The sequence below is a fragment of the Thalassophryne amazonica genome, chromosome 6 (genome assembly GCF_902500255.1).
Source record: "Thalassophryne amazonica chromosome 6, fThaAma1.1, whole genome shotgun sequence".
Classification (NCBI taxonomy): domain Eukaryota; kingdom Metazoa; phylum Chordata; class Actinopteri; order Batrachoidiformes; family Batrachoididae; genus Thalassophryne; species Thalassophryne amazonica.
In genome coordinates, this window is record NC_047108.1 from 117,678,029 (window position 1) to 117,704,573 (window position 26,545).

Consider the following 26,545-nt stretch of genomic DNA (forward strand, 5'->3'; position numbering starts at 1 on the left):
GGATATGTATTTATGAGTCCTATTTGTTTTGTTTTTTTTGGAGTATAAGTGTAAAATGTGTTGGACTGGATTTTTGGTATAGGGGTGGGTAACTTATAAGCTTTGCTTCTTCCCACCCCTTTTCAGACACACAGTGCAAATTTTGGTTTTGGTTTTTGTTTTGATTTGTTTTGATATGTTGTGTCTGTACTGTGTTGATGCTGAAATAAATTTCATTCATTCATTCAAACAGAAATAAAATCTGTAGTTTTTGTCAAAAGCATTTCCTTTCAGACATTGATGGCATGAATGACTTTCCATACATCTGAGCTGAGCTCTTGCAGCTGGCTGTGCTGCATGAATGCAAGACGTCTCAATTTGGGAGGAAAAAAATGTTTTAGCCGATTGTAGTTTATTGTCTGTATTGCATCGTTTGTAAAGAGGTGTCATTTTATTTAAAGCGCCAATTCGTTTTGAATTATTAATTCCGACCGGACTCTGTCTCAGCAGAGAGCCGTGCAGGTTTGGAGCTGTGCCAATGGAACGGAGGACGATTCTCGTTTCTTGACTGCAACAAGACAAGAGTCCCAGTTCGTGACTTTAATCCACACAAGAGTGACTCATGATATTTTAATGGCTTTGAGAGGGGTTAAGAAGCGGACTTACTGCTTCAGAAGAGCAGCGAATCAAAGAACCAATGAGCCAGTGGATCGAAGCATTGCTTCATACTGGAGTTGTGCTGCAGAAACAGTTGATTACAGACCCGCTGCAGGGTCTGTAATCGTAGAGGAATGACCATTTTCCCGATAAACACACTCAAAAACAACGGCTGTTCTGAAGGACTGATAAGGGAATCGTTAATCAAAAAGGCTATTGATATCGGTGGATCGAATCATTTCTTAACAATACTCGAAAAGAACCAATTCTTGATACCCAACCCTATACATCACACTGACAAAGTGAGGAACCTTGGGGTAATTTCTGATCCTACGTTGTCCTTTGACCTCCACATTACAAATATCACAAGGACTGCTTTCTTCTTCCTGCGAAATATAGCGAAGATTCTGTCCTGTCTATGGCTGATGCTGAGACCCTGATTCATGCAATTGTCTCTTCCAGATTGGACGACTGCAATGTTCTACTTTCTGGTTAACCGCAGTCCAGCATTAGGGCTCTCCAACTGGTTCAAAATGCTGCTGCCAGACTTTTAACACAAAGCAGAAAGTTTGACCACATTACACCCATTTTGACATCTCTTCACTGGCTTCCTGTCCCTGTGAGATCATATTTTAAGGTTCTGCTACTAGCCTATTAAATTGTTCACAGACTGGCACCTCCCTACTTAGCTGACCTATTTAAACCCTACGTACCAGCCCAGGCTCTGCGTTCTCAAGGTGCAGGACTACTTTGTGTCCATGGGGTGAATAAAAAGTCTGTGGGTCATAGAGCTTTCTCTTATTGTGCCCCTGTTCCGTGGAATGATCTCCCTGCATCAATAAAACAGTCAGATTCTGTAGAGACTTTAAAGTCCAGACTTAAGACGCACTTAGGTTCCATTTTGTTTGGCTAGCATACTGGCATAGTATGTTACTATGCTTTTTACTCTTTTAAATTCATTTTATTAGTAAATGGAGCGTGCTGCGGCCTCAACTTTATCTAAAATCTGGATCTTTTAGTGAAGCTTAGGGCTAGTGGCCGGCGATCACCTTAGTATTTCTTCTGTTTTACTTGTTGCTTAATGCTGACAAATTATACTGTATTTGTTGTCTTTGCAATGCCTGATTCTGTTTGAGGTGTGGCTCCATCCAGAGATGGGTGTGGTATCTGTTGCTGTAACCCTTCTGTCCTGTGCAGTGGCAAAATGTCCTGTATATTCATTTTGTGAATTGATTTGTAATTTGTGTCAGTAGCATGGCCCAACCAGAGGGGCACCCCTTTGAGTCTGGGCTGCTTGAGGTTTCTTCCTCAAATCCTCAGAGGGAGTTTTTCTTTACCACTGTCACCTGTGTGTTTCTCTGAGGGTTGGTAAGGTTTGACCTTACTTGTGTGAAGCCCCTTAAGGCAACTTTGTTGTGATTTGGTGCTATATAAATGAAAATAAATTGAAATTAAAATGAAATACACCCAAAACATTATTCTTGGTTCTTATAGCTGCTCAATAATGCCACTAGATCCACACAGTCTGCCACATCCATTCTGCGCATACGCAGATCTGCCTCCCAGAGCACCAAAGTAACATACTGGCTGCACGCGTGATGTAAACACAAACTTTGCGTGGTGTCAAACGTCACACACATAACAAAACACTCAAAATCCAATCTGAGAAATGAAATCAAAATAGATTTGTAAAAATGTAATTTGAATCACAATTCAAACCATGGATGAATGAGGCTTGAAACAGATTAAGAATTTATGCCATTTTTTGACTGTTCAGACTTGCAAATGTGAACAGATTCAATCTGGATATTTAGATTTTTAGTGGCAGTCAGGACAAAGCCAAAAAAACTAATAATTTTCACTAAACTTGGTGGAGGGATAGGGTCAAAACAAATGTTTTACACTCTCGTCCCCATCCAGATCCATAAAGGTTTTATCACTTTTGTACAATATGGTGTTTCTCAAAATTAAATAATGCATCGATCTCCGTTTTAAGGAACCCGGGTTTGGGTTATTATGCTTTAAGGGCCTGTTGTGCTTTGGAATGAGCTGTAGTTTTATTTCTGCAGTCTGGACCCACTGTTTAGTTTTTACAGTAAACTGTCGGTGTGGACAATTTAAGGATGTGCATGGCCTTAAAGCAGGACTATAAATGACCACGGTGCTGCTCTGTGGCACTCATCTGCATTTTATTACAGTATATAATTGCGTTAGGGTGCGTTAGTAGCTATACTGTCCTTTTTATTCAAACCTGCTGCAGAATCCCAACAGACTGGGAGGAAACACAGCAGGAGTGTTTTTGTGAAGTTGCACATTTTCCTCCCTATTTCATTATAGTGAAAAAGTATTACAGTCTGCTGACTATACTGCTTTAGTGAGCAGGCTAACAAGCCATCTGATAACATGTTAGACTTCGGTGAGGCTGGCCAGCAACTCCAGGCTTGTGCAGGAACAAACACTCTGAACAGTTTGATGTTTGGCTTACTGGTGTGAATACAATGTAAGTTTTGCATGTGTTTGCAGAATTTCTCAAAAAAAAAAAAAAATGCACAATGGATCTTCGAAGAGGCAAAAGCACAAAGAATTTCACTGATACAAGCATCAATGTTTTATCCTGAGTGAGTCTGGATGCTCGTAACTAATGCATCATAACGAGGCAGACACTAAAAGCACATAAATTAACAGCTTAATTAATCACTTAACCACCCGTTGTACCCATATGAAAAGTCTTGAGCTTGATGTTGTCAGGAAACCGGTCATTTCTGAGGACTGATTTGATCATTCTGACTGGTGGTGGTGGTGGGGGGTTTACAAAATAACAATAATAGCACAATATCGCATTTAACATTGAGAAGCTACAGACATTTTTTGGCACAGTTCCTCCGTTTTCAGAGGCTAACAGGCACTGGGAAAAAAAATCAAGTATATTGTGATAAAAATCATCACTTTTACAGCCAGCTTTCTTCATCATTAGGAAATACACAGTAAATCTGTCTCTCTAGGCAGTTCTCAAAACCTCATAACTGTGCAAAAACCAAACAAGTGAGGGGAGCTGCCAAGACACTTATTGCAACTCTGAAACAGCAGATCACTTCTAGGATGGCGTCTCTCATACGCCTTCTAGTAAACTGCCATTTGACATCTACTTTTTAAGAAAGTCCTTTTCAGTTTCAGTCTGCCATAACGTGCAACTGGTTTTTTAACGGAGAAAAGTCAAATTGTACACAATCACATCTTCTTTTGAAGAAGACATGGTTTGATATGGTCAGGATTTGCTTTGTGGCTTCCCTCACAAGTCTCCTTCTTGTGTGGTCAATCAGTTTTTAAGAACTGCCTATTATACAGAGGGTCAGTGCTGTAGCTCAGCAGGACAGGGGTTGGGCCACTAATATATACGAGGTCTGTTAGAAAAGTATCCGACCTTTTTATTTTTTGCAAAAAACATATGGATTTGAATCACGTGTGCTTGCATCAGCCAAGCTTGAACCTTCGTGCGCATGCTTGAGTTTTTTCACGCCTGTCGGTTGCGTCATTCGCCTGTGAGTAGGCTTTGTGTGAGCAGTGTTCCACCCCTCTCGTTTTTATTGTGAATAAATGTCTGAACGATCTGGAGCTTTGCTGCATCAAATTTTTCCAGAAACTGTGAGAGACCTCCAGGTGGAAACCATTCGGAAAATTAATATGGCTTTCAGCGACGATTTTATGGGGATTACACAGATTAGGCAGATTAGTGCTCCAGCCGGTTTAAAGACCGCCCACAGCGTCTGAGAGCGTGGCGCACTCCGAGCGCCGATCGACAGGCTCACACCCCGCTGAAACAACCAGATCATTTCCAACGTGAAGGCTTTGTTGATCCGGGACGTCGTCTGACTTCCACAAAAAAAGGCAGAAGGCGTGGACATCAACACTTTTTCGGCACATTCCACTGTTACAGGAGTTTTTTTCATGGAAAGAGGAGCGGAGGGATGCGCCACCATGCCGCTCATGGCGCGGGACAAAACTACCTCCGTGTTGGTCTCACAGGACGGCTTTCAGATGGCTCAGATGGCTTTCGGGTCGTGTGAATATCCGAGAAATTGTGCATGAGCTGGACATGCCCCAACATGTCCTGTGAGGCTTCATCACGCCGTTGCTTTGCGCCATGCGGAAACGTCCCGATGTGTGGAATTCCTCCACACGTCTGTCTCAATGTGCCGAAAAAGTGCTGATGTCCACGTCTTCCGCAATTCCTGTGCAAGTCAGAGGACGTCCAAGATCAACACAGTGTGAGGGTTTAGAAATGAACGGCACATTCCTCTGTTACAGGAGTTTTGTCATGGAAAGAGGAGCGGAGGAATTCCGAGCGTTGCGGCAGAGCCGCATGGCGCAAAGCAACGCCGTGATGAAGCCTCACAGGACATGTTGGGGCATGTCCAGCTCATGCACAATTTCTCGGATAGTCACACGACTGAAAAGCCACCGAAAACCGTCTGAGCCATCTGAAAGCCGTCCTGTGAGACCAACACGGAGGTGGTTTTGTGCCGCGCCATGAGCGGCACGGTGGCGCATCCCTCCGCTCCTCTTTCCATGAAAAAAACTCCTGTAACAGTGGAATGTGCCGAAAAAGTGCTGATGTCCACGCCATCTGCCTTTTTTTGTAGAAGTCAGACGACGTCCCGATCAACAAAGACTTCACGTTGGAAATGATCTGGTTGTTTCAGCGGGGTGTGAGCCTGTCGATCGGCGCTCGGAGTGCGCCGCGCTCTCAGACACTGTGGGCGGTCTTTAAACCGGCTGGAGCACTCCTTAATCTGTGTAATCCCCATAAAATCGTCGCTGAAAGTCATATGAATTTTCCAAATGGTGTCCAGCTGGAGGTCTCTCACAGTTTCTGGAAAAATTTGATGCAGCAAAGCTCCAAATCGTTCAGACATTTATTCGCATTAAAAATCCGACGAGAGGGGTGGACCACTGCTCACACAAAGCCTGCTCACAGGCGAATGATGCAACTCACAGGCGTGAAAAAACTCACGCATGCTCACGAAGGTTCAAGCTTGGCTGATGCAATCACACGTGATTCAAATCCATATGGTTTTTGCAAAAAATAAAAAGTTTTTCTAACAGACCTCGTACACTTGGGGTCTATTTCCAGTCACACTACCTGTCTGTGTCATTGGACAAGACACTTCATCTGCGTGTGTGTATGTGTGCAAAATAACTGAATGTCTTGGCCTGTGATGTGCAATAGACTTAAGTGAAAAAAACGATTTCTGAGCAGAGCTTTTTAAATAAATGCTGAAGGGAAAGGTGTTGATAGACTCTTCTGTGTTTCTTGAAAAAAGTAGCACACAAGAGATAGTGGAAAAAAATGATTCAAAGGTTGTTTTAAATTCCAATTTGATATATGAATATCCTTTGAACTGCAGTATTGTGTTGATGCACTTCTTTTGGAAAACCATCTAAACTGACTTCAACAGATATTAAAATTACTGCCAGACTGCAGACTGCGCAGGTGAAAAGATCATCATCTTGGAAAATAAAACAGACTCACATATGTAGATTTTGCAGATGAAACTTGTCTTTTCATATTAAAGTGTCTGCATCCTCACTACAACCACTCTTCATATCCAATATATGCATTTAGTATTAATAAAATATAATTACTCTAAATCAATAATAATGACAGTATTTATTTAAAATACATAAAGTATACTGCTTGAATTGCATAATAATTATGTTACCTATAAAAGATAAATGGCATAGGTAACATAATTACTATGCAATTCAAACAATATACTTTATGTATTTTAAATAAATACTGTCATTATTGATTTTGAGTAATTATATTTTATTAATACTAAATACATAAAGCTGAGGATTATGCATTTCAAATGAATAGGATTTATTACAGTAATGAATATGCATCATCATTTGGTAGGTTTGTATTAAAACTATCTAAAAAATTTGTCATGTAATAAAATTACATAAATCTTAAAAGTTAGGGTTAAATATTTCTGTGAGTGTGTGGTTGGGTCCATTTTTGGGGGCTAAACCATATCTGTTCATTCTGACTAATATTCAATAACAGATTCCAGTTAAACTGGGAGCCCAGATTCAATTATATTAAACTTGTAGAACCCACATACAGAGCGATGCTCCTGATCAATATTCCTTTGGAGTATGATGAGGCATAAATGCTCTAAAAGCCAACAGTGCCTGACAATCCAAGCTGTTCTGAAGCCCATGGATCATCTTATCTGGCCTATCACGGCTCTGTACCTCCATGACCCCCGCCATGCCAGGGTTTGGGCCATTCAGAGTGCTTTGGCATCCATGAAATTGGATGTGAATTAGCATTTTGGGGGGTGGATGGGGGGCTCGCTCCTTTAATGTGACCCATTGTAATGAGTGAGAGGCAATTGTACAGAAGAAAAAATTTCATCCATTCTGTTGGCGTGTGAGCTCAAGGATAAACTCTGATGTGGTTGCATTTGTCACATAACTGTTGCAGTAAACACATTTAAAAAAAAATTAGAAGTTTCCAAAAGCACTTTTGTTTGAGTATTTATTTCAGTTATGGCATCATTTTCTCTCATTAAGCTCTGAACTCATAATGAAAAGAGTGTGATCCAATTCGTCGGCTTGATTATGGCGAATCCTTCATATTGCCACCTTCTCTTCCACAAAACGTTTCTTCCTCCCCATCATTATTTCCCACTTCGATGTGGAGTCCATGCATCTCAGTCTCATCAATTATGCTTTACTGCAAAGGCTCAACAGCCAGAGGCCCTTCATGACACTTCATCCGCTTCATCTTTTTTCCATTTTTAACAGGAGTCAGTGTGTCTGATGGACCTCTTCTCCACTCAGCCCCTTTTCCATCAAAGCCTTTCTTCCACCTCCACTATCGCTCTATTTATAAGAACTTGGTACCATCAAACATTGGGATACGTGTCACAAGCAACCAAGTAAGACGCTCAACTACTCATTAGGCGCGACTTAAACTGTGCCGGTGTATAGTGCCAAATAAACTGACATTGTGGTTCAGTGTGATGCTTAAGGGCACTTCAGCAGATGTCCAGGATTGGATGTATAGTTGGGTGCATTTGCTGTGTTGGTTGTTAGACTCTCAATGTGTCTGTCATAATCAGTGATGACATTCCACTTGGTATGTTCATGCTTATGGAGTTCAATCCTGCAACTACCAACAGGATTTCAGAAATCTCATGCATAGTAGAAAACATGGCTGGGGTGGGGGATTGGAAGTCCTATAGCCTTGCTTCAAAAGGAGAGGCAGGATTAACGGGGTTTCACGACCACCCCTTACGGACTTGCAGGGTCTTAGACTGACGTATCTATACTACAAGGTCACAGACCTTCTGAGACCATAACAACCCAGAAACCCCTTGTCAAATTTGCCTGAAGCCGTAAGCCACATGAAGTAACTGTTTGCCTAAGTGTTGGTCTGGCAGGATCTTTGGTGATTTATATCCTTAGAAGACTTAGGGCATTTTTACAACTTAAAGTCCAGAACAAAGTCCAAACCAAGATTCATGTTTGTATACATTTGTCCCAGTTGTTTGATTTCACATTACATTTCGCGTTTGTGCTAAAGAACTTTTCCTTACTACACCCTGGCATCATCACCTATACTTCACATTGACTGGTTTGTAGACGAGTAGCAAATGTTGGCTTGTTGTCAACTCTGGTTGAATGAAAAAAGTTGAAGTTGAACTTTGTACAAATCTTTTTTTCCCTCTTAAATTAATTAAAGGATTACTTTCCTTGTAACTACACTATTATTAGTGTGGCATTTTTATCAGCAGCATGCAATGGCACTGGCTATTAAAAAAATATATAAAAATGAACTTTATTTATCCCAAAGGAAATTATTTTGCCAGAGTACAAAAGCAGTAAACAATTTTTAGTTAAATACACTCAACAAAAATATAAACGCGACACTTTTGGTTTTGCTCCCATTTTGTATGAGATGAACTCAAAGATGTAAAACTTTTTCCACATACACAATATCACCATTTCCCTCAAATATTGTTCACAAACCAGTCTAAATCTGTGATAGTGAGCACTTCTCCTTTGCTGAGATAATCCATCCCACCTCACAGGTGTGCCATATCAAGATGCTGATTAGACACCATGATTAGTGCACAGGTGTGCCTTAGACTGCCCACAATAAAAGGCCACTCTGAAAGGTGCAGTTTTATCACACAGCACAATGCCACAGATGTTGCAAGATTTGAGGGAGCGTGCAATTGGCATGCTGACAGCAGGAATGTCAACCAGAGCTGTTGCTCGTGTATTGAATGTTCATTTCTCTACCATAAGCCGTCTCCAAAGGCGTTTCAGAGAATTTGGCAGTACATCCAACCAGCCTCACAACCGCAGACCACGTGTAACCACACCAGCCCAGGACCTCCACATCCAGCATGTTCACCTCCAAGATCGTCTGAGACCAGCCACTCGGACAGCTGCTGAAACAATCGGTTTGCATAACCAAAGAATTTCTGCACAAACTGTCAGAAACCGTCTCAGGGAAGATCATCTGCATGCTCGTTGTCCCACTTTAGATGGAGCAACTCTCATTTCTAGAAATCTGGCCAATTTTCTTGGATCCTCCAAACTGTGACGGTCCAGCGTTGGGACCAGGAGGCAGAGCTGTGGTCTTATACACCTCTCTGCAGCTTCTCTCCCCCTGCCATCCCCTCGTTGCCCCATCCCTGTAGAGACGGTGCCTGCTCCCAGACCACCAATAACCAGCAAAAATCTATTTAAGCATAAAAATTCAAAAAGAAAAAATAATATAGCACCTTCAATTGCACCACAGACTAAAACAGTTAAATGTGGTCTATTAAACATTAGGTCTCTCTCTTCTAAGTCCCTGTTGGTAAATGATATAATAATTGATCAACGTATTGATTTATTCTGCCTAACAGAAACCTGGTTACAGCAGGATGAATATGTTAGTTTAAATGAGTCAACACCCCCGAGTCACACTAACTGTCAGAATGCTCATAGCACGGGCCGTGGCGGAGGATTAGCAGCAATCTTCCATTCCAGCTTATTAATTAATCAAAAACCTAGACAGAGCTTTAATTCATTTGAAAGCTTGTCTCTTAGTCTTGTCCATCCAAATTGGAAGTCCCAAAAACCAGTTTTATTTGTTATTATCTATCGTCCACCTGGTCGTTACTGTGAGTTTCTCTGTGAATTTTCAGACCTTTTGTCTGACTTAGTGCTTAGCTCAGATAAGATAATTATAGTGGGCGATTTTAATATCCACACAGATGCTGAGAATGACAGCCTCAACACTGCATTTAATCTATTATTAGACTCTATCGGCTTTGCTCAAAAAGTAAATGAGTCCACCCACCACTTTAATCATATCTTAGATCTTGTTCTGACTTATGGTATGGAAATAGAAGACTTAACAGTATTCCCTGAAAACTCCCTTCTGTCTGATCATTTTTTAATAACATTTACATTTACCCTGATGGACTACCCTGCAGTGGGGAATAAGTTTCATTACACTTGAAGTCTTTCAGAAAGCGCTGTAACTAGGTTTAAGGATATGATTCCTTCATTATGTTCTCTAATGTCATATACCAACACAGAGCAGAGTAGCTACCTAAACTCTGTAAGGGAGATAGAGTATCTCGTCAATAGTTTTACATCCTCTTTGAAGACAACTTTGGATGCTGTAGCTCCTCTGAAAAAGAGAGCTTTAAATCAGAAGTGTCTGACTCCGTGGTATAACTCACAAACTCGTAGCTTAAAGCAGATAACCCGTAAGTTGGAGAGGAAATGGCGTCTCACTAATTTAGAAGATCTTCACTTAGCCTGGAAAAAGAGTTTGTTGCTCTATAAAAAAGCCCTCCGTAAAGCTAGGACATCTTTCTACTCATCACTAATTGAAGAAAATAAGAATAACCCCAGGTTTCTTTTCAGCACTGTAGCTAAGCTGACAAAGAGTCAGAGCTCTATTGAGCTGAGTATTCCATTAACTTTAACTAGTAATGACTTCATGACTTTCTTTGCTAACAAAATTTTGACTATTAGAGAAATAATTACTCATAACCATCCCAAAGATGTATCGTTATCTTTGGCTGCTTTCAGTGATGCCGGTATTGGTTAGACTCTTTCTCTCCGGTTGTTCTGTCTGAGTTATTTTCATTGGTTGCTTCGTCCAAACCATCGGCAATGTTTATTGGACCCCATTCCTGCCAGGCTGCTCAAGGAAGTCCTACCATTATTTAATGCTTCAATCTTAAATATGATCAATCTATCTTTGTTAGTTGGTTATGTACCACAGGCCTTTAAGGTGGCAGTAATTAAACCATTACTTAAAAAGCCATCACTTGACCCAGCTATCTTAGCTAATTATAGGCCAATTTCCAACCTTCCTTTTCTCTCAAAGATTCTTGAGAGGGTAGTTGTAAAACAGCTAACTGATCACCTGCAGAGGAATGGTCTATTTGAAGAGTTTCAGTCAGGTTTTAGAATTCATCATAGTACAGAAACAGCATTAGTGAAGGTTACAAATGATCTTCTTATGGCTTCGGACAGTGGACTTATCTCTGTGCTTGTTCTGTTGGACCTCAGTGCTGCTTTTGATACTGTTGACCATAAAATTTTATTACAGAGATTAGAGCATGTCATAGGTATTAAAGGCACTGCGCTGCGGTGGTTTGAATCATATTTGTCTAATAGATTACAGTTTGTTCATGTAAATGGGGAATCTTCTTCACGGACTAAAGTTAATTATGGAGTTCCACAAGGTTCTGTGCTAGGACCAATTTTATTCACTTTATACATGCTTCCCTTAGGCAGTATTATTAGACGGTATTGCTTAAATTTTCATTGTTACGCAGATGATACCCAGCTTTATCTATCCATGAAGCCAGAGGATACACACCAATTAGCTAAACTGCAGGATTGTCTTACAGACATAAAGACATGGATGACCTCTAATTTCCTGCTTTTAAACTCAGATAAAACTGAAGTTATTGTACTTGGCCCCACAAATCTTAGAAGCATGGTGTCTAACCAGATCGTTACTCTGGATGGCATTTCCCTGATCTCTAGTAATACTGTGAGAAATCTTGGAGTCATTTTTCATCAGGATATGTCATTCAAAGCGCATATTAAACAAATATGTAGGACTGCCTTTTTGCATTTACGCAATATCTCTAAAATCAGAAAGGTCTTGTCTCAGAGTGATGCTGAAAAACTAATTCATGCATTTATTTCCTCTAGGCTGGACTATTGTAATTCATTATTATCAGGTTGTCCTAAAAGTTCCCTAAAAAGCCTTCAGTTGGTTCAGAATGCTGCAGCTAGAGTACTGACGGGGACTAGCAGGAGAGAGCATATCTCACCCGTGTTGGCCTCTCTTCATTGGCTTCCTGTTAATTCTAGAATAGAATTTAAATTCTTCTTCTTACTTATAAGGTTTTGAATAATCAGGTCCCATCTTATCTTAGGGACCTCATAGTACCATATTACCCCATTAGAGCGCTTCGCTCTCAGACTGCGGGCTTACTTGTAGTTCCTAGGGTTTGTAAGAGTAGAATGGGAGGCAGAGCCTTCAGCTTTCAGGCTCCTCTCCTGTGGAACCAGCTCCCAATTCAGATCAGGGAGACAGATACCCACTCTACTTTTAAGATTAGGCTTAAAACTTTCCTTTTCGCTAAGGCTTATAGTTAGGGCTGGATCGGGTGACCCTGGACCATCCCTTGGTTATGCTGCTTTAGACGTAGATTGTGGGGGGGTTCCCATGATGCACTGTTTCTTTCTCTTTTTGCTCCGTATTCATCACTCTGCATTTAATCATTAGTGATCGATCTCTGCCCCCCTTCACGGCATGTCTTTTTCCTGGTTTTTTCCCTCAGCCCCAACCAGTCTCAGCAGAAGACTGCCCCTCCCTGAGCCTGGTTCTGCTGGAGGTTTCTTCCTGTTAAAAGGGAGTTTTTCCTTCCCACTGTTGCCAAGTGCTTGCTCATAGGGGGTCGTTTTGACCGTTGGGGTTTTTTATAATTATTGTATGGCCTTGCCTTACAATATGGAGCGCCTTGGGGCAACTGTTTGTTGTGATTTGGCGCTATATAAGAAAAAAGTTGATTGAGTTGAGTTGATCAGGGTCTCAACCTGACTCCAGTTTGTCGTCGTAACCGACTTGAGTGGGCAAATGCTCACATTCGCTGGCGTTTGGCACATTGGAGAGGTGTTCTCTTCACAGATGAATCCTGGTTCACACTGTCCAGGGCAGATGGCAGACAGCGTGTGTGGCGTCGTGTGGGTGAGCGGTTTTCTGATGTCAATGTTGTGGATCGAGTGGCCCATGGTGGCGGTGGGGTTATGGTATGGGCAGGCGTCTGTTATGGACGAAGAACACAGGTGCATTTTATTGATGGCATTTTGAATGCACAGAGATACTGTGACAAGATCCTGAGGCCCATTGTTGTGCCATACATCCAAGAACATCACCTCATGTTGCAGCAGGATAATGCACGGCCCCATGTTGCAAGGATCTGTACACAATTCTTGGAAGCTGTAAATGTCCCAGTTCTTGCATGGTCGGCATACTCACCGGACATGTCACCCATTGAGCATGTTTGGGATGCTCTGGACCGACGTATACGACAGCGTGTACCAGTTCCTGCCAATATCCAGCAACTTCGCACAGCCATTGAAGAGGAGTGGACCAACATTCCACAGGCCACGATTGACAACCTGATCAACTCTATGCGAAGGAGATGTGTTGCACTGCATGAGGCAAATGGTGGTCACACCAGATACTGACTGGTATCCCCCCCCCCAATAAAACAAAACTGCACCTTTCAGAGGGGCCTTTTATTGTGGGCAGTCTAAGGCACACCTGTGCACTAATCATGGTGTCTAATCAGCATCTTGATATGGCACACCTGTGAGGTGGGATGGATTATCTCAGCAAAGGAGAAGTGCTCACTATCACAGATTTAGACTGGTTTGTGAACAATATTTGAGGGAAATGGTGATATTGTGTATGTGGAAAAAGTTTTAGATCTTTGAGTTCATCTCATACAAAATGGGAGTAAAACCAAAAGTGTTGCGTTTATATTTTTGTTGAGTGTACACAATTACAGACAGTGCTAGTAGTAAAAAACAAACAAACAAACAAAAAAAACAACAACAACAACAACAGAATACAAGAATACAAAAAGCAAGTGTAGAACAGGATTAAAAGGAAGACACTTTCAACTTTGACCTCCTGCTGCAGAGACAAGGACAAAACACTTCATCTTGCAGGAGAAAAGACAGGCAGCAAGAGACTGTTTCAGTGCAGAGAATCACCTGTTTTAATATGGTAAATTCATTAAATTATTGTGCATTTTTTTTGTTGTGGTACAATTTAATGGGTGACGACAACGTGCCTCAACTTCCTGTAACTTGTCAAAGAGATCCAAAAAGTGTTTTCCCACTGCAAATGAACCAGACTATGAATCAGTGTCACCAAATCCAAGACCATCTCTTTTGGTCAGACCAAATTCTGGTCCTTTGGCCCAGACCGAGGCGGCTTTGACACCTGCTACTTTGGTTTGGATGAAAGTCTAAATGTCCGGAAAAGCACCCATAGAGACAGAGCTGCCCTCAAGGGTGGAGTGAAGGTAAAAAGTGTGAAAAAAAGCACATAAACACAGGGGCGGTCCTGGAGGCGGGCCGACCGGGCAGCCGACCGGGCAGCCGCCCGGGGCGGCATTGCGGGGCGTGCGGGGAAAAAAAATGGTCAAAAAACAAACAAACAAAAAAAAAAAACCTGTCCAATAAATAAATAAATAAAACCGGGGTGGGGGAGGGGGGTTGTCCTGACGGGGGAGTTCGTGGTTACGTTACGGCAGAGCGCCCCCCCATTTCACCTCTCGCGTTAGGTGAGCAACGCTGCAAAGTGCAGAGTTTGTGCAGGGGGAGAGGGGAATCATTCAATGTTTGGACGAGGAGGTGGTCGAAACGGAGTAAGACATAATCATGGATAGGAAACGATCAAAGCCATCAGGTGCCCAATTTCGAAAGAAAAAGAAAGAAGAGGAGAAACGAGCAAAGGAAAAAGGTATGTATTGATTTACGTATTCCCGCAGCTTCACAGTGCTTTAAACAGTGTGGACGCTGAGCGACCACAGAGTTTAATAGCGACACAAAGCATGCAGCGAAACAAGACGAGTCATTGGATAAATGCTGGCCTTTGTCCCGCCCATCGTATATAGACTGTTTTCCTCTTACTTCTTTTGCACTTCTTGTTATTTATGACAAATTATTGTGGCTTGCCATTTTTGCCTTTAAAGAGTGTTAACTTATTCACTTGTTGCTTCCTGTTATTTATGATACACAATAGTGTTTGTTATTTCTTCTTATGTGTACAGTAATGGGTATAGAATTTACCTCTGTCGTTAGTTCATTTATTTATGATACATGATTGTGCTTTACCATTTTTGCCACTTTAATGTATAGGGGGTTTTTTTTGTACATTTTTTGTCACTTCATGGTATTCTGTAATATACAGATTGTTTAACTTCTTTTGTTATTTATATGGTGCGACTTTAATGGCGGTTTAAGTCTTGTTCATTATGGTAAATGGTACTCTATGATAATGCAGAGTGCACTCTGTTGGTAAAACTGAATGACGTGCAATATTTTGCCCATCGGGTGGTGCTGTAGTGCAGTTGTGCTTTCTTAAATACCTGTACTGTACATAGTTGTAATGTGAAGTCACTGAGTCTTTTGTTTTTTTATGTTCAAAAACTTTATTGATGTAAAGTAAAGTAAGTCCCTTCAGCTGCTCCCTTGTTCGCACTCGGGGTCGCCACAGCAAATCCAAGGTGGATCTGCATGTTGATTTGGCACAGGTTTTACGCCGGATGCCCTTCCTGACGCAACTCCACATTACATGGAGAAATGTGGCAGGGGTGGGATTTGAACCCAGAACCTTACGAACTGAAACCAAAACTTTATTGAAGTAAATATTGTTTATCTTTGTGTTTGTTATTGCAGTAGACATTCAAACCGGAAATTTGTTCTTGAAAATAGCTGTTGTGAGTTAATTTGTGGGATTGTGGGTGTTCTGGAGAAAGTTAGTGTTTTCATGGGTGGTGGGGCGGAGGTGGTGGCCACGTTAGTGTGCGCGGGGGGGGGAGCACGCAGGGGGTTTCGCCCGGGGAGTAAATCACTCTAGGACCACCACTGCATAAACACATTTATTAGAGCTGGAAAGTTAAACTAGGGATGAGTTGTCACCAAGTCAAGCACCTCAAACCCAACTGTAACCAAACAACAAATAGAAAAGCCTCGGATGTCATTTCAGTGGAATGCCGTTTATCAGCTTTGTCTTCATCCATTCTTTCCATCACTTTAAACCTTTTCGACTTCAAGTTTTCCTAAACCATAATGTATATCAGTCCATGTGTAGGAGAAAAACATATTTTCTTTCGAGTGCTGCCATTCTTTCAGGGGTCGCCTCAGGGGATTATCCATCTCCAACTCATCTGATCTGGCATGGCACTGATATAGAAAGCATGTAGGAGGAATGCAAATGTAGGAGAATAATATATCACTCTAAAAAGTGCCATTAACATCATTTATTATCCTTAAGAAGAAGACAGCCCATTGTTTCAAACCAGGTCTAACCATTTGTGCAACACTGCAAATCCTGACTTTGGCACTCAAGACTTACTCCACTGTAAAGGCCTTCGTCAAGTAAAATGGTACAATTTTTATTGGTGTGTGTGTGTGTGTGTGTGTGTGGGGGGGGGGGGGGTTATGCTTACATTGTGGGAGTAAACATGCCCAGGAATGTTAAATACTGAGATCCAAGGCCTGGACTGTTTTGATGTGAAAGGTTCTGATCCACTGTGCATCGAGAATCCAAACAGATCAAGTGATGCTTGTCACTCGTGACTCTATATTCCATGTGTCATTCTTAGTTTCCACTCAATGCAGTTGTCATTTTCAGCCCCCATATAATGTTGATCACGATACTACTTACACTTATGTGGGTGTGTTGGTCTAAAAACAATATGTGTGTTGTGTGGGCTGCCAGAAGAGGAGGTACTGCTGGCCCACCACCAGAAGGCGCCCTGCCTGAAGTGCGGGCTTCAGGCACGAGAGGGCGCTGCCGCCTCAGGAACAAGCCGTGGTGACAGCTGTCACCCATCATCCGTGACAGCTGTCACTAATCAACACATCTGGTATAAAAGCAGGAAGACACCTCCACCAAACTGCCGAGATATCATCTTCATCTGGAGGTAATACTCTCAGCCCCTTTTGTGAGATCGATAAATCTATTATTGTGAGTGTTTGCAGGAGAACCGGTCGTTTTTGAGGAGGCTGTGCAAGACGGCGCTCCTTTTCAGCTGAGACCGCTGCAACGCGCTGAGTGAGAGGTGGAGGTGGCATTCCCACCATTGTTACTGGGTGTTCACACACCCACCCTTTGACTGTCTTTTGCTTTCTGCCAGCAGTACCAGATCCGACACGCCGGGAAGGTGGCCACCTGGGGACTCCGGGACTTGGCGGCTCCAGCATTCCTCGGGTTCAGGTGGCGGTGGAAATCGTGTGGTTCCGGTTCGTTTCCAGACGGGCGTCTCCTATCGTCGAGCCTGCCCACACGACACCTTTTATTAATTGACTGTTGCACATTCTGATTCTGCTGTGTTTGGTTGTGACATTCACACCAGTAAAGTGTTATAATTTGACTCCTTCCATTGTCCGTTCATTTACGCCCCCTGTTGTGGGTCCGTGTCACTACACTTTCCCAACAATGTGGTCATGTGCAAAGGTGGCACCTTCACATCATCCATCACAACAAAGTGTTTGCACCTTAGACCAAGAAAAACCTGTTCTGAAGGCCAGTGGTGTGTTATTCTTAGGGATGTAATACTTCACAGATATGAATCTGAAATCGATTTTAAAATAAAAGATACGACTTCGACATTGAGACCCCTGAATCGATCTAATTATACTTCAAACCAGTCAATGGCTGAATTTTAATATTATTAATCATTTGAATTAGCTGTTATGCTGCTACTTCCACATCACTTCACTCTAACTTTATCAGATAAAAACAAAATCCACATGGCTGATAGCTGTCAGCTGTATTTTGGATAAATGACCCATTTGAAGTTAATGTTTAGTTTATAAGTTGTTAGTAGTGTCATAACAGCTTAGAACAGGAAAATTATGCAATGCTATTTTTGCTATGCCAACTATTGTTAGCTTTTTCTTCTTCTGAGCTTCATCTATGCTGTAGTGCCGTTCTCCAGTGGTGAACAACAACAACAACAAAAAAAGCAGCATCAACATATCTACACCACAGTCGCAAAATGACGGTACCTGGTTTTTCATGAAATATGTATTTGAAGGTAAGCAATGCCACATTCGACTTATTCTAATTTATCATGTGAAATGAACATGTACATGAAACAAAGAATTGCAACTGACTGTGTTGTAGCGTACCAAATCATTCAATAGTAAGAAGCATCATCGCTGAACTGTATGACAGTATTTCTGTATTTAAGGGCAGACGCTGTTGTATACGACGGCTAAGACCAAGCTTTACTAAATTATAAATAACTTTTTAATGATACGAGATAGAAACGTCCTTTTTTTTGCTGAAAAGTTAACTCTACGGACTTTCGGGCCATCTTTGTACTCCTCAGAGAAGCTGTGTGATGACACGTGCAATGTGAGAGTCCAATCGGAATTGGTTCACCGTCACATGGTTTTCCAAAATCCAATCATAGGGCAGATTAACCTCATGTGAAAAGCCAAAGATCGTTTTCAGGAGTGATATGTTACTAGTTGGCCCATTTGAAGAGCCCCCTGGGTGCTACAATGAGTACATACTATTAGCTCCAATGCGCCCTGCGCCATTACGCACAGTGATCAGTGAAAGCAGATGGAGCAGACAGAGAGCCTCTGATGGCAATCTCACGTGCTCAAACAAAGAGTGTGTAACTATCAGGATTGCTCCACTAGTTTGCATGTGAATGTTACTGGGTAACTCTGTTGCTTTCTCTGCATAAAGCACTGTTACCATATCAATGGAGCGAGGGGGAGGGCTGCTCCTCAGACTGTAAGGAGCCAAAGTGGGCCAAAGTGTGAATGAAAGCTGCTTAAGGAGCAGCACAGAACAGTCCAAAACACAGTAGAAGTAGAAGTTTGTGATGTAACCTTTGTGTAATATCAGACAGAAATTGCTTTGAGATGAAGACAACAAACACATAGACCATTTTGTATATATTGTTCAAAATGTGCATTTGTGTTTATTGCTTGAACCTTTTTGTTGTAGTCTTTCACACAAGACCTCAAATTACCTTTATAAAGTGTCAAAATAGTTGTTTATTATAGTTTGCTGTGTATTTTGAATAAATGTGTGTGGAAAATGATTTTCAGCTTTACTTTTTCCTTTCTTATTTCTGATTGTAAACTTTATTACACTTATAAAACACAACAAAAGCATATATATTATGAAAGCACAGGTTGTCCTGAAAAAAAGAGACATAAAACTTGATTGTGGGATGCAGGGAGAGCTGTTAACAGCAATAATAAAACATTTATGCCAGGCGAGTGAACTCTCCAAAAAATGCCCTCGGACCCCAGAGGGTTAAGGAGTACAACATTGAGACACATTGCTTAACACACGGACAGCCTGCCTGCCTGAATGTTTCCTCATCCGCTGCCTGCAACACCGTATTAGTATGACAGCATATTATGCCCACTGTAGGCAGGCAGAGCAAGAGGATGTGGAAATACACCACATAATTTACAATACACTCTCTCTCCTCTCTTGCTTGCAGAAAACATGTACTGTGCCTTATGCCTGAGGTTGAATACACAACAAAACAACCTGAGGGAGTTGTTTTGTTGCGTACGTAACCAGGATAAATGTTTGTTGTGAAGCCACCTATGACCGGCACATCAGAATACAGCGCTACTGCTTCAAGACTGACCGCAGATCATTTGTAGGCCACCACTCCAACAGCTGCATCAGCTGGAAAGCACCTTTGCATCGCGGTTTGCATCACACAGTGTATTGCACGTTGCATTGAGCCAGGTGGAAAAAAGGGCCCAGGGTGTTGTGGGCTAGTGGCCGGCGATCACCTTAGTATTTCTTCTGTTTTTCTTGTTGCTTAATGCTGACAAATTATATTGTATTTGTTGTCTTTCTAATCCCTGATTCTGTTTTTTCCTCTCTGTGTTTGAGGTGCAGCTTCATCCAGAGATGGGTGTGGTGTCTGTTTCTGAAACCCTCCTGTTGTGTGCACCGGCAAAATTTCCTGTATATTCGTTTTGTGAATTCTTGTGTAATTTGCATCGGTAGCATGGCCCAAGCAGAGGGTCACCCCTTTGAGTCTGGTCTGCTTGAGGTTTCTTCCTCAGAGGGAGTTTTTATTTACCACTGTCGCCTGTGCGCTTGCTCTCGGGGTTAGTAAGGTTAGACCTTACTTGTGTGAAGCGCGTTGAGGCGACTTTGTTGTGATTTGGTGCTATATAAATGAAAATAAATTGAAAATGAGGGCCATGGTAGATGAGTGACAAAAGGTATTTAATGAGTGATACAAATCAAAGAGAACTAATTCTTACAGAACTCTGCCACTGGTGTATCCAAGCAATCACAGCACTGATAACCGGGCATTCACTAAAATACCTGAAGCTTTCCTCCCTTATGTATTATTTGAAACCCAGCCAGAGCTCTTAGCACTGGAGTGCAGATGAGAAATATTATTGTCCCGTAACTCAGACACTCTCCAGCTCAAAACAGATTTAATTTTCACCTGAGGCAAAAGCAATGAATAAGGAGAAGAGAACTGTTGGAGAAGAGAACAGTTAAAGAAAAAGAAAGAATGGAAAGATAGAAATCTTGCAAAGTAATTACAGAGATATAGCAGTTAGTTTCAACGGAAGCAGGTAAAGGCAAAAAAAAGTACAAATGATGTGCAATTACGAGACTGTATTTCATAATAAGACTCATGAGCATCTGAGATACAAGACAGCTGCATCCTGCATTGCTTTCATAAATACAGTTATTTCAACCCTCATTAAACACGGTGCTACCCTTGTGGCTGTAAAGGCAGCTCTGCTTCGAGGTGGCACCACGCCGTCTCCATGCAAGGCGTCTCTCCCATCGTACATGCACTGCAGACACGGCAAACTCTTGTATAATGTTGCATTTGCATGAGTGGAATTCTTTCCACTTACAACACAAATATCCTGAGGAGATTAAGAAACTCAATCTGGCCTGATAAACAACTAGATTATTCCTTGCAGCGCTCCCAACAGAACCTTTAAAAACATTTAAGTCTGCATTATAAATAGGATCAGGAACCTTTATACTTGTAGAGGTGTAAGCCTCTACCAGATGGTGTAACAGAATTTTTTTTTATTCTTTTTTTTTTTTTTTTTTGGTCATGCATCTTGCAGAGAAGTAAACTACCAGCCGTTTTACTCATCTGGATGCACCACACACACATGCAATTCAATTTTGATGTAATGGAGCATCATTAGTGAGCACAAGTCTAAGATCCTGTTTACCACCATCAGCAAGGACGTCCACAAATAAATCTCCTAATATAGACGACGCTGCAGACGGAAGGTAACAGGGCTTTTTGTTGTTGTTGTTTGTTTTAACAATAGGCATACTGTAATAACTATTCTCGTTTTGTTTCCTGCGTTGACAGCAGCGGTTATGAGATACCAGACACGCTGAGATTAGCTGCTGTACATTACTGTGGAAGCGTGCACGCACGTCGTTAATCGCCCTTATCTTAGCCTCAGCATTATTGCAGCAACGACAAGTGGAATATCTTGATTTTTCAAAGAGCATATAGAGCTACTGAGTCGGGTCCGTTACAAATGACGCAATTCAGGCCGCACCTCCTTGAATTGTTCCCTTGACCTGAGACCCACTCAATCACACGGTGCACTTAATTAAGTTAAACCAGGAGCAATAAATAAGACGTACGACACTTCACTGCTGATGACCGTCCTCATCTGTTGCCAAAAGCAGCGGCACCCAGGTGAGGCTCGGGCGATGGATGACACCAATCACAGTGACATCCAGGTTCAGGCCAGTCATCAAAAAATGACAGGAAACCTGAAGGAGATCAACAGCCTGCCACCGCCTCAGGACACACGTTTGCACTACGTGCAGAAGATTTAATGCTGCTTTGTGGCAAATAAGCACCAAACTGAGGGCTCGACAAATACCTCCGGTGCTGTCCGTGCCAAGCATCATGGCTATGTATGGCATGGCAGGGAAGCAAACATCGGGAACTCAATCTCGCTGCACCATCTGTTCACAGATATCTATGCTGTCATTTGATGTGAGAGAACCATCAAGAGTGCAGGCCACAAGTTCACCTTGCCATCAGAGATGCCTTTGACTTTGGTCTTATAAAACATTATAGATGAAGCCTGCATGTACGTCAAGGCCCACCATACAACAGTACAGTCTTCACCATGAAAACACAAAACAACAACAAAAAAAAACCTCTTTATAGAAGCTGAGTACACAGCAGCGCTGGCTGCTTTAATCAGGACATAAGCAAAGCCTGACGTAATAAACAGGCTTTATTAATTTAGATTCTCTCATTAACAACCTTCTCAGTACTCAACTGAAATGAAATGAAAGCATAAAGACCACAGATGCTACAACAGAAATAATCATAACCATATATAGTTTTTAGCATTACATAAGATATGAATGTAGGGGGAAAATAGCTCGATTATCTATTTGAATTATTGGTGCATTTCTTCATAACATTATTACCATTAAAGCTGCAGTCCGTGAGAGTTTTATTTAAAATTGGCAGAATTTACTTCTTGTTGGAATTCACTTGTTAACTCAGCCACATGGGGTGTGCAGCCAGTACACTCTGAGTGCCGGTCCCAAGCCTGGATAAATGATAAAATAAAATTTTGCTACTGCTGGGCAAAGACGAAGAAGAGGAGGAGAACGTTTCCACAAACAGCGGGAGAAGTGGAAAACTAGAAGGGTGGAAATGAGAGTGGGGACTTTGAATGTTGGTAGTATGACTGGTAAAGGGAGACAGCTGGCTGATATAATGGAGAGGAGAAAGGTAGACATATTGTGTGTGCAAGAGACCAAGTGGAAGGGAAGTAAGAGCAGGAGCATCGGTGGTGGGTTCAAGTTGTTGTACCATGGTGAGGATAGGAAGAGAAATGGTGTTGGGGTCATTTTAAAGGAAGATTATGTTAAAAGTGTGTTGGAGGTTAAGCGAGTGTCTGACAGGGTGACTGACGGTGTGATGATGAATATCATCAGTGCATATGCCCACATCATCAGTGCAAATGGCTTGCATTGACGCCACCACTTGGGAAGCAAACCCGAGTCGCTGGCGTCCCAGTCTAACGTGTAAGCTGTTACGCCACCACCTCCCTGAATACCTACTTTAAGTAAAGGGAGGAGCACAGGGTAATATATAACAGTAGTGGAAGGTGCACACAGGTGGATGACATTCTTTATAGAAGATGCAAGCTAAAAGAAATCAGAGACTGTAAGGTGGTGGCAGGAGAGAGTGTCGTTAGACAGCACAGGATGGTCGTTTGTAGGGTGACTTAAGACGTAAAGAAGAAGAAGAGAGTGACTGCCCTACAAAGGATCAGATGGTGGAAGGTGAAGGAGGAAGTCTGTTGTGTGAAATTTAGCGAACAGGTGAGGGAAGCACTGGATGGACGGGAAGCAATTTTGGACAACTGGAAAGGTACTGCAGATGTGGTGAGGGAGACAGCTAGGACCGTACTAGGTGTGACATCTGGACAGTGGAAGGAAGAAAAGGAGACTTGGTGGTGGAATGAAGAAGTCCAGGAAAGCATAAGGAGAAAGAGGTTGGCGAAAAAGTTTTGGGACAGTCGGAGAGATGAAGAAAGTAGACAGGAGTACAAGGAGATGCAGTGTAAAGTGAAAAGAGAAGTGGCAAAAGTGAAGGAAAAGGCATATTGCGTGGTGAATAGTAAGGAAGGAGAAAAGGACTTGTACCGACTGGCCAGACAAAGAGTCAGAGCTGGAAAGGATGTGCAGCAGGTTAGGGTGAGAAAAGATGCACCTGGTAATGTGCTGACAAGTGAGGAGTGTTTGTTGAGAAGGTGGAGGGAATATTTTGAGGAGCTGATGAATGAAGAAAATGAGTGAGAGAAAATGCTGGATGATGTGGTGAGAGTAAATCAGGAAGTACAAGAGATCAGTAAGGAAGAAGTGAGGGCTGATATGAAGAGGATGAAGAGTGGAAAGGCAGTTGGTCCAGATGACATTCCAGTGGAGGCATGGAAATGTCAAGGAGAGATGGCAGTGGAGTTTCTAACCGGATTATTTAATAAAATCTTGGAAAGTAAAAGGATGCCTGAGGAGTGGAGACAAAGTGTGCTGGTTCCTATTTTCAAGAACAAGGGTGATGTGCAGAGCTGCAGTAACTACAGAGGCATAAAGTTGATCAGCCACAGCATGAAGTTATGGGAAAGAGTAGTAGAAGCTAGGCTTAGAAAATAGGTGAAAATCTGTGAGCAGCAATATGGTTTCATGCGGAGAAAGAGCACTACAGATGCAATGTTTGCTCTGAGAATACTGTTGGAGAAGTACAGAGACGGCCAGAAAGAGTTACATTGTGTGTTTGTGGACTTAGAAAAAGCTGATGATAGGGTGCCAAGAGAAGAGCTGTGGTATTGTATGAGGAAGTCTGGAGTGGCAGAGAAGTATGTTAGGGTAGTGCAGGACATGTACAAGAATAGTGTGACAGCGGTGAGATGCGCAGTCGGAACGACAGACTCATTCAAGGTGGAGGTGGGATTACACCAAGGATCAGCTCTGAGTCCTTTCTTGTTTGCAGTGGTGATGGGCAGGTTGACGGATGAGATTAGACAAGAGCCCCCATGGACTATGATGTGTGCAGATGACATTGTGATCTGTAGTGAGAGTAGAGAGCAAGTTGAGTCTAGTCTGGAGAGGTGGAGCTATGCTTTGGAGAGAAGGGGAATGAAAGTCAGTAGAAGCAAGACTGAGTACATGTGTGTGAATGGGAGGGAGCCCAGTGGAATAGTGCAGTTACAAGGAGTAGAAGTGGTGAAAGTAGATGAGTTTAACTATTTGGGGTCAACTGTTCAAAGTTATGGAGAGTGTGGTAGAGAGGTGAAGAAGAGAGTGCAGGCAGGGTGGAGTGGGTGGAGAAAGGTGGCAGGAGTGATTTGTGACCGAAGAATATCAGCAAGAGTGAAGGGGAAAGTTTACAAGACAGTAGTGAGACCAGCTATGTTGTATGGTTTAGAGACAGTGGCACTAACAAAAAGACAGGAGACAGAGCTGGAGGTGGCAGAGCTGAAGATGTTGAGATTCTCTTTGGGAGTGACAAGAATGGACAAGATTAGGAATGAACATATCAGAGGGACAGCTCAGGTGGGAAGGTTTGGAGACAAAGTCAGAGAGACAAGATTGAGATGGTTTGGACATGTGCAGAGGAGGAACAGGGTATATAGGGAGAAGGATGCTGAGGATGGAGCCACCAGGCAGGTGAAAAGGGAGACCAAAGAGGAGGTTTATGGATGTGCTGAGGGAGGACATGCTCATACACTCATACACCGTGTGTGTGTGACAGGCTGGAAAGCACCAGATTGTTCAAAAACTCCAAATCCATGATGAAAGTTGATAAAACACTGGCCAGGAAGCTTCAAACTATTGACGGTGAGCACACGCGTGTGTGTGCGGCGACAATCATATGCCAATGCCTGCCACTGACAAGCCACACATGCCTTCTGTTTGACAGTAGCTTAACACCTTCTGAGCATCTGCTAGATGGAAAAGTGTGATGTAAATGCAGTCCTTCTTCTTCTTCTTGTGTTCAATGTAATTGTTTTAATAACCAACTGAAAAAAAAAACATTTTTGTTTTGTTTTTAGAGTTTCCAAAAAGTGTGTACTTACATGCGATGTGCAGACTGGCTTCTCTGCTGACAATCGTGCCAAAGGAGTTTGATGCCAGACACTGATAGATGCCAACATCTTCTTCTTTATTCAGGTGGTTGATGTGCAAGTTTCCACCTATAAGAGAGTATCTGGATCCTGGTCTGGGCTGGAGGAAAGTGTTGTTTAACTTCCACCTGTGAACGTAAGGACATGACACAGAAATAAAACTCATCACAGCTCTCAACGTGCTGGATTCCATCAACCACATGAACTTCATGTTTGACAGGAAATAAAAATTGATGTTACCCTGAGAGACTCCATCATTCAATCTGATGCAAAAACACTTGAAGATAAACTAGCACAAAGCCAAATGAATGGTTAAACATGGACTACTCAGTCATATTCCCAGAACCACAGATTGTACATACTGATTTCTGCAATCAAGCAGACTAAAATTATCAAAGATAATGTTCAAACAAATAAGCTATTTGTGTGCTGCAGTAACCTCACAGAACTCAAGAGCAATCAGAGACTGAAGACTCTCCGAGCAGCTCCTCCCTTCAAAATGTCACAATAGGTCAACCAGATTTGGAAACGTGTATTTACGCCTCGAGATACAGAATGAATTAATCAATTAATCTGGAGATGATGACTCTCGTTGAACCCCCCCCGGTCCATTTCAAGACCAGCACAATCGTTGCAAAGACAAACAACGATCTTCTTCCTATAAGGGTGGAAATACATGTATAATAAATAAACAACATATATGTGTCCGTGTAATGTCATTTGGTGTGCTGCTTGTGCACTATACACATGAACAGTTGGGGCAGAACTGGGTTGATCAGCAACAAAAAACAATGGCAGAAAGTACACCTTATTTATAGTAACTTATTTACCATAGTATAAATCAAATCAAATCAACTTTATTTACGAGGGCTGTCCGTAAAGTATAGGTCCTTTTTATTTTTTTCAA

General features: G+C 42.1%; 1 protein-coding gene across 1 annotated transcript in view; it reads right to left on the reverse strand.

Moving 5' to 3' along the window:
* Positions 1-26,545, reverse strand: part of cntn3a.1 (contactin 3a, tandem duplicate 1) — a 439,231-nt gene that overhangs the window by 277,810 nt on the left and 134,876 nt on the right. The window contains exon 4 of the mRNA XM_034173228.1: positions 25,591-25,766. Coding sequence (XP_034029119.1) covers positions 25,591-25,766 — 176 coding nt within the window. The remainder of the gene's footprint in view (positions 1-25,590; positions 25,767-26,545) is intronic.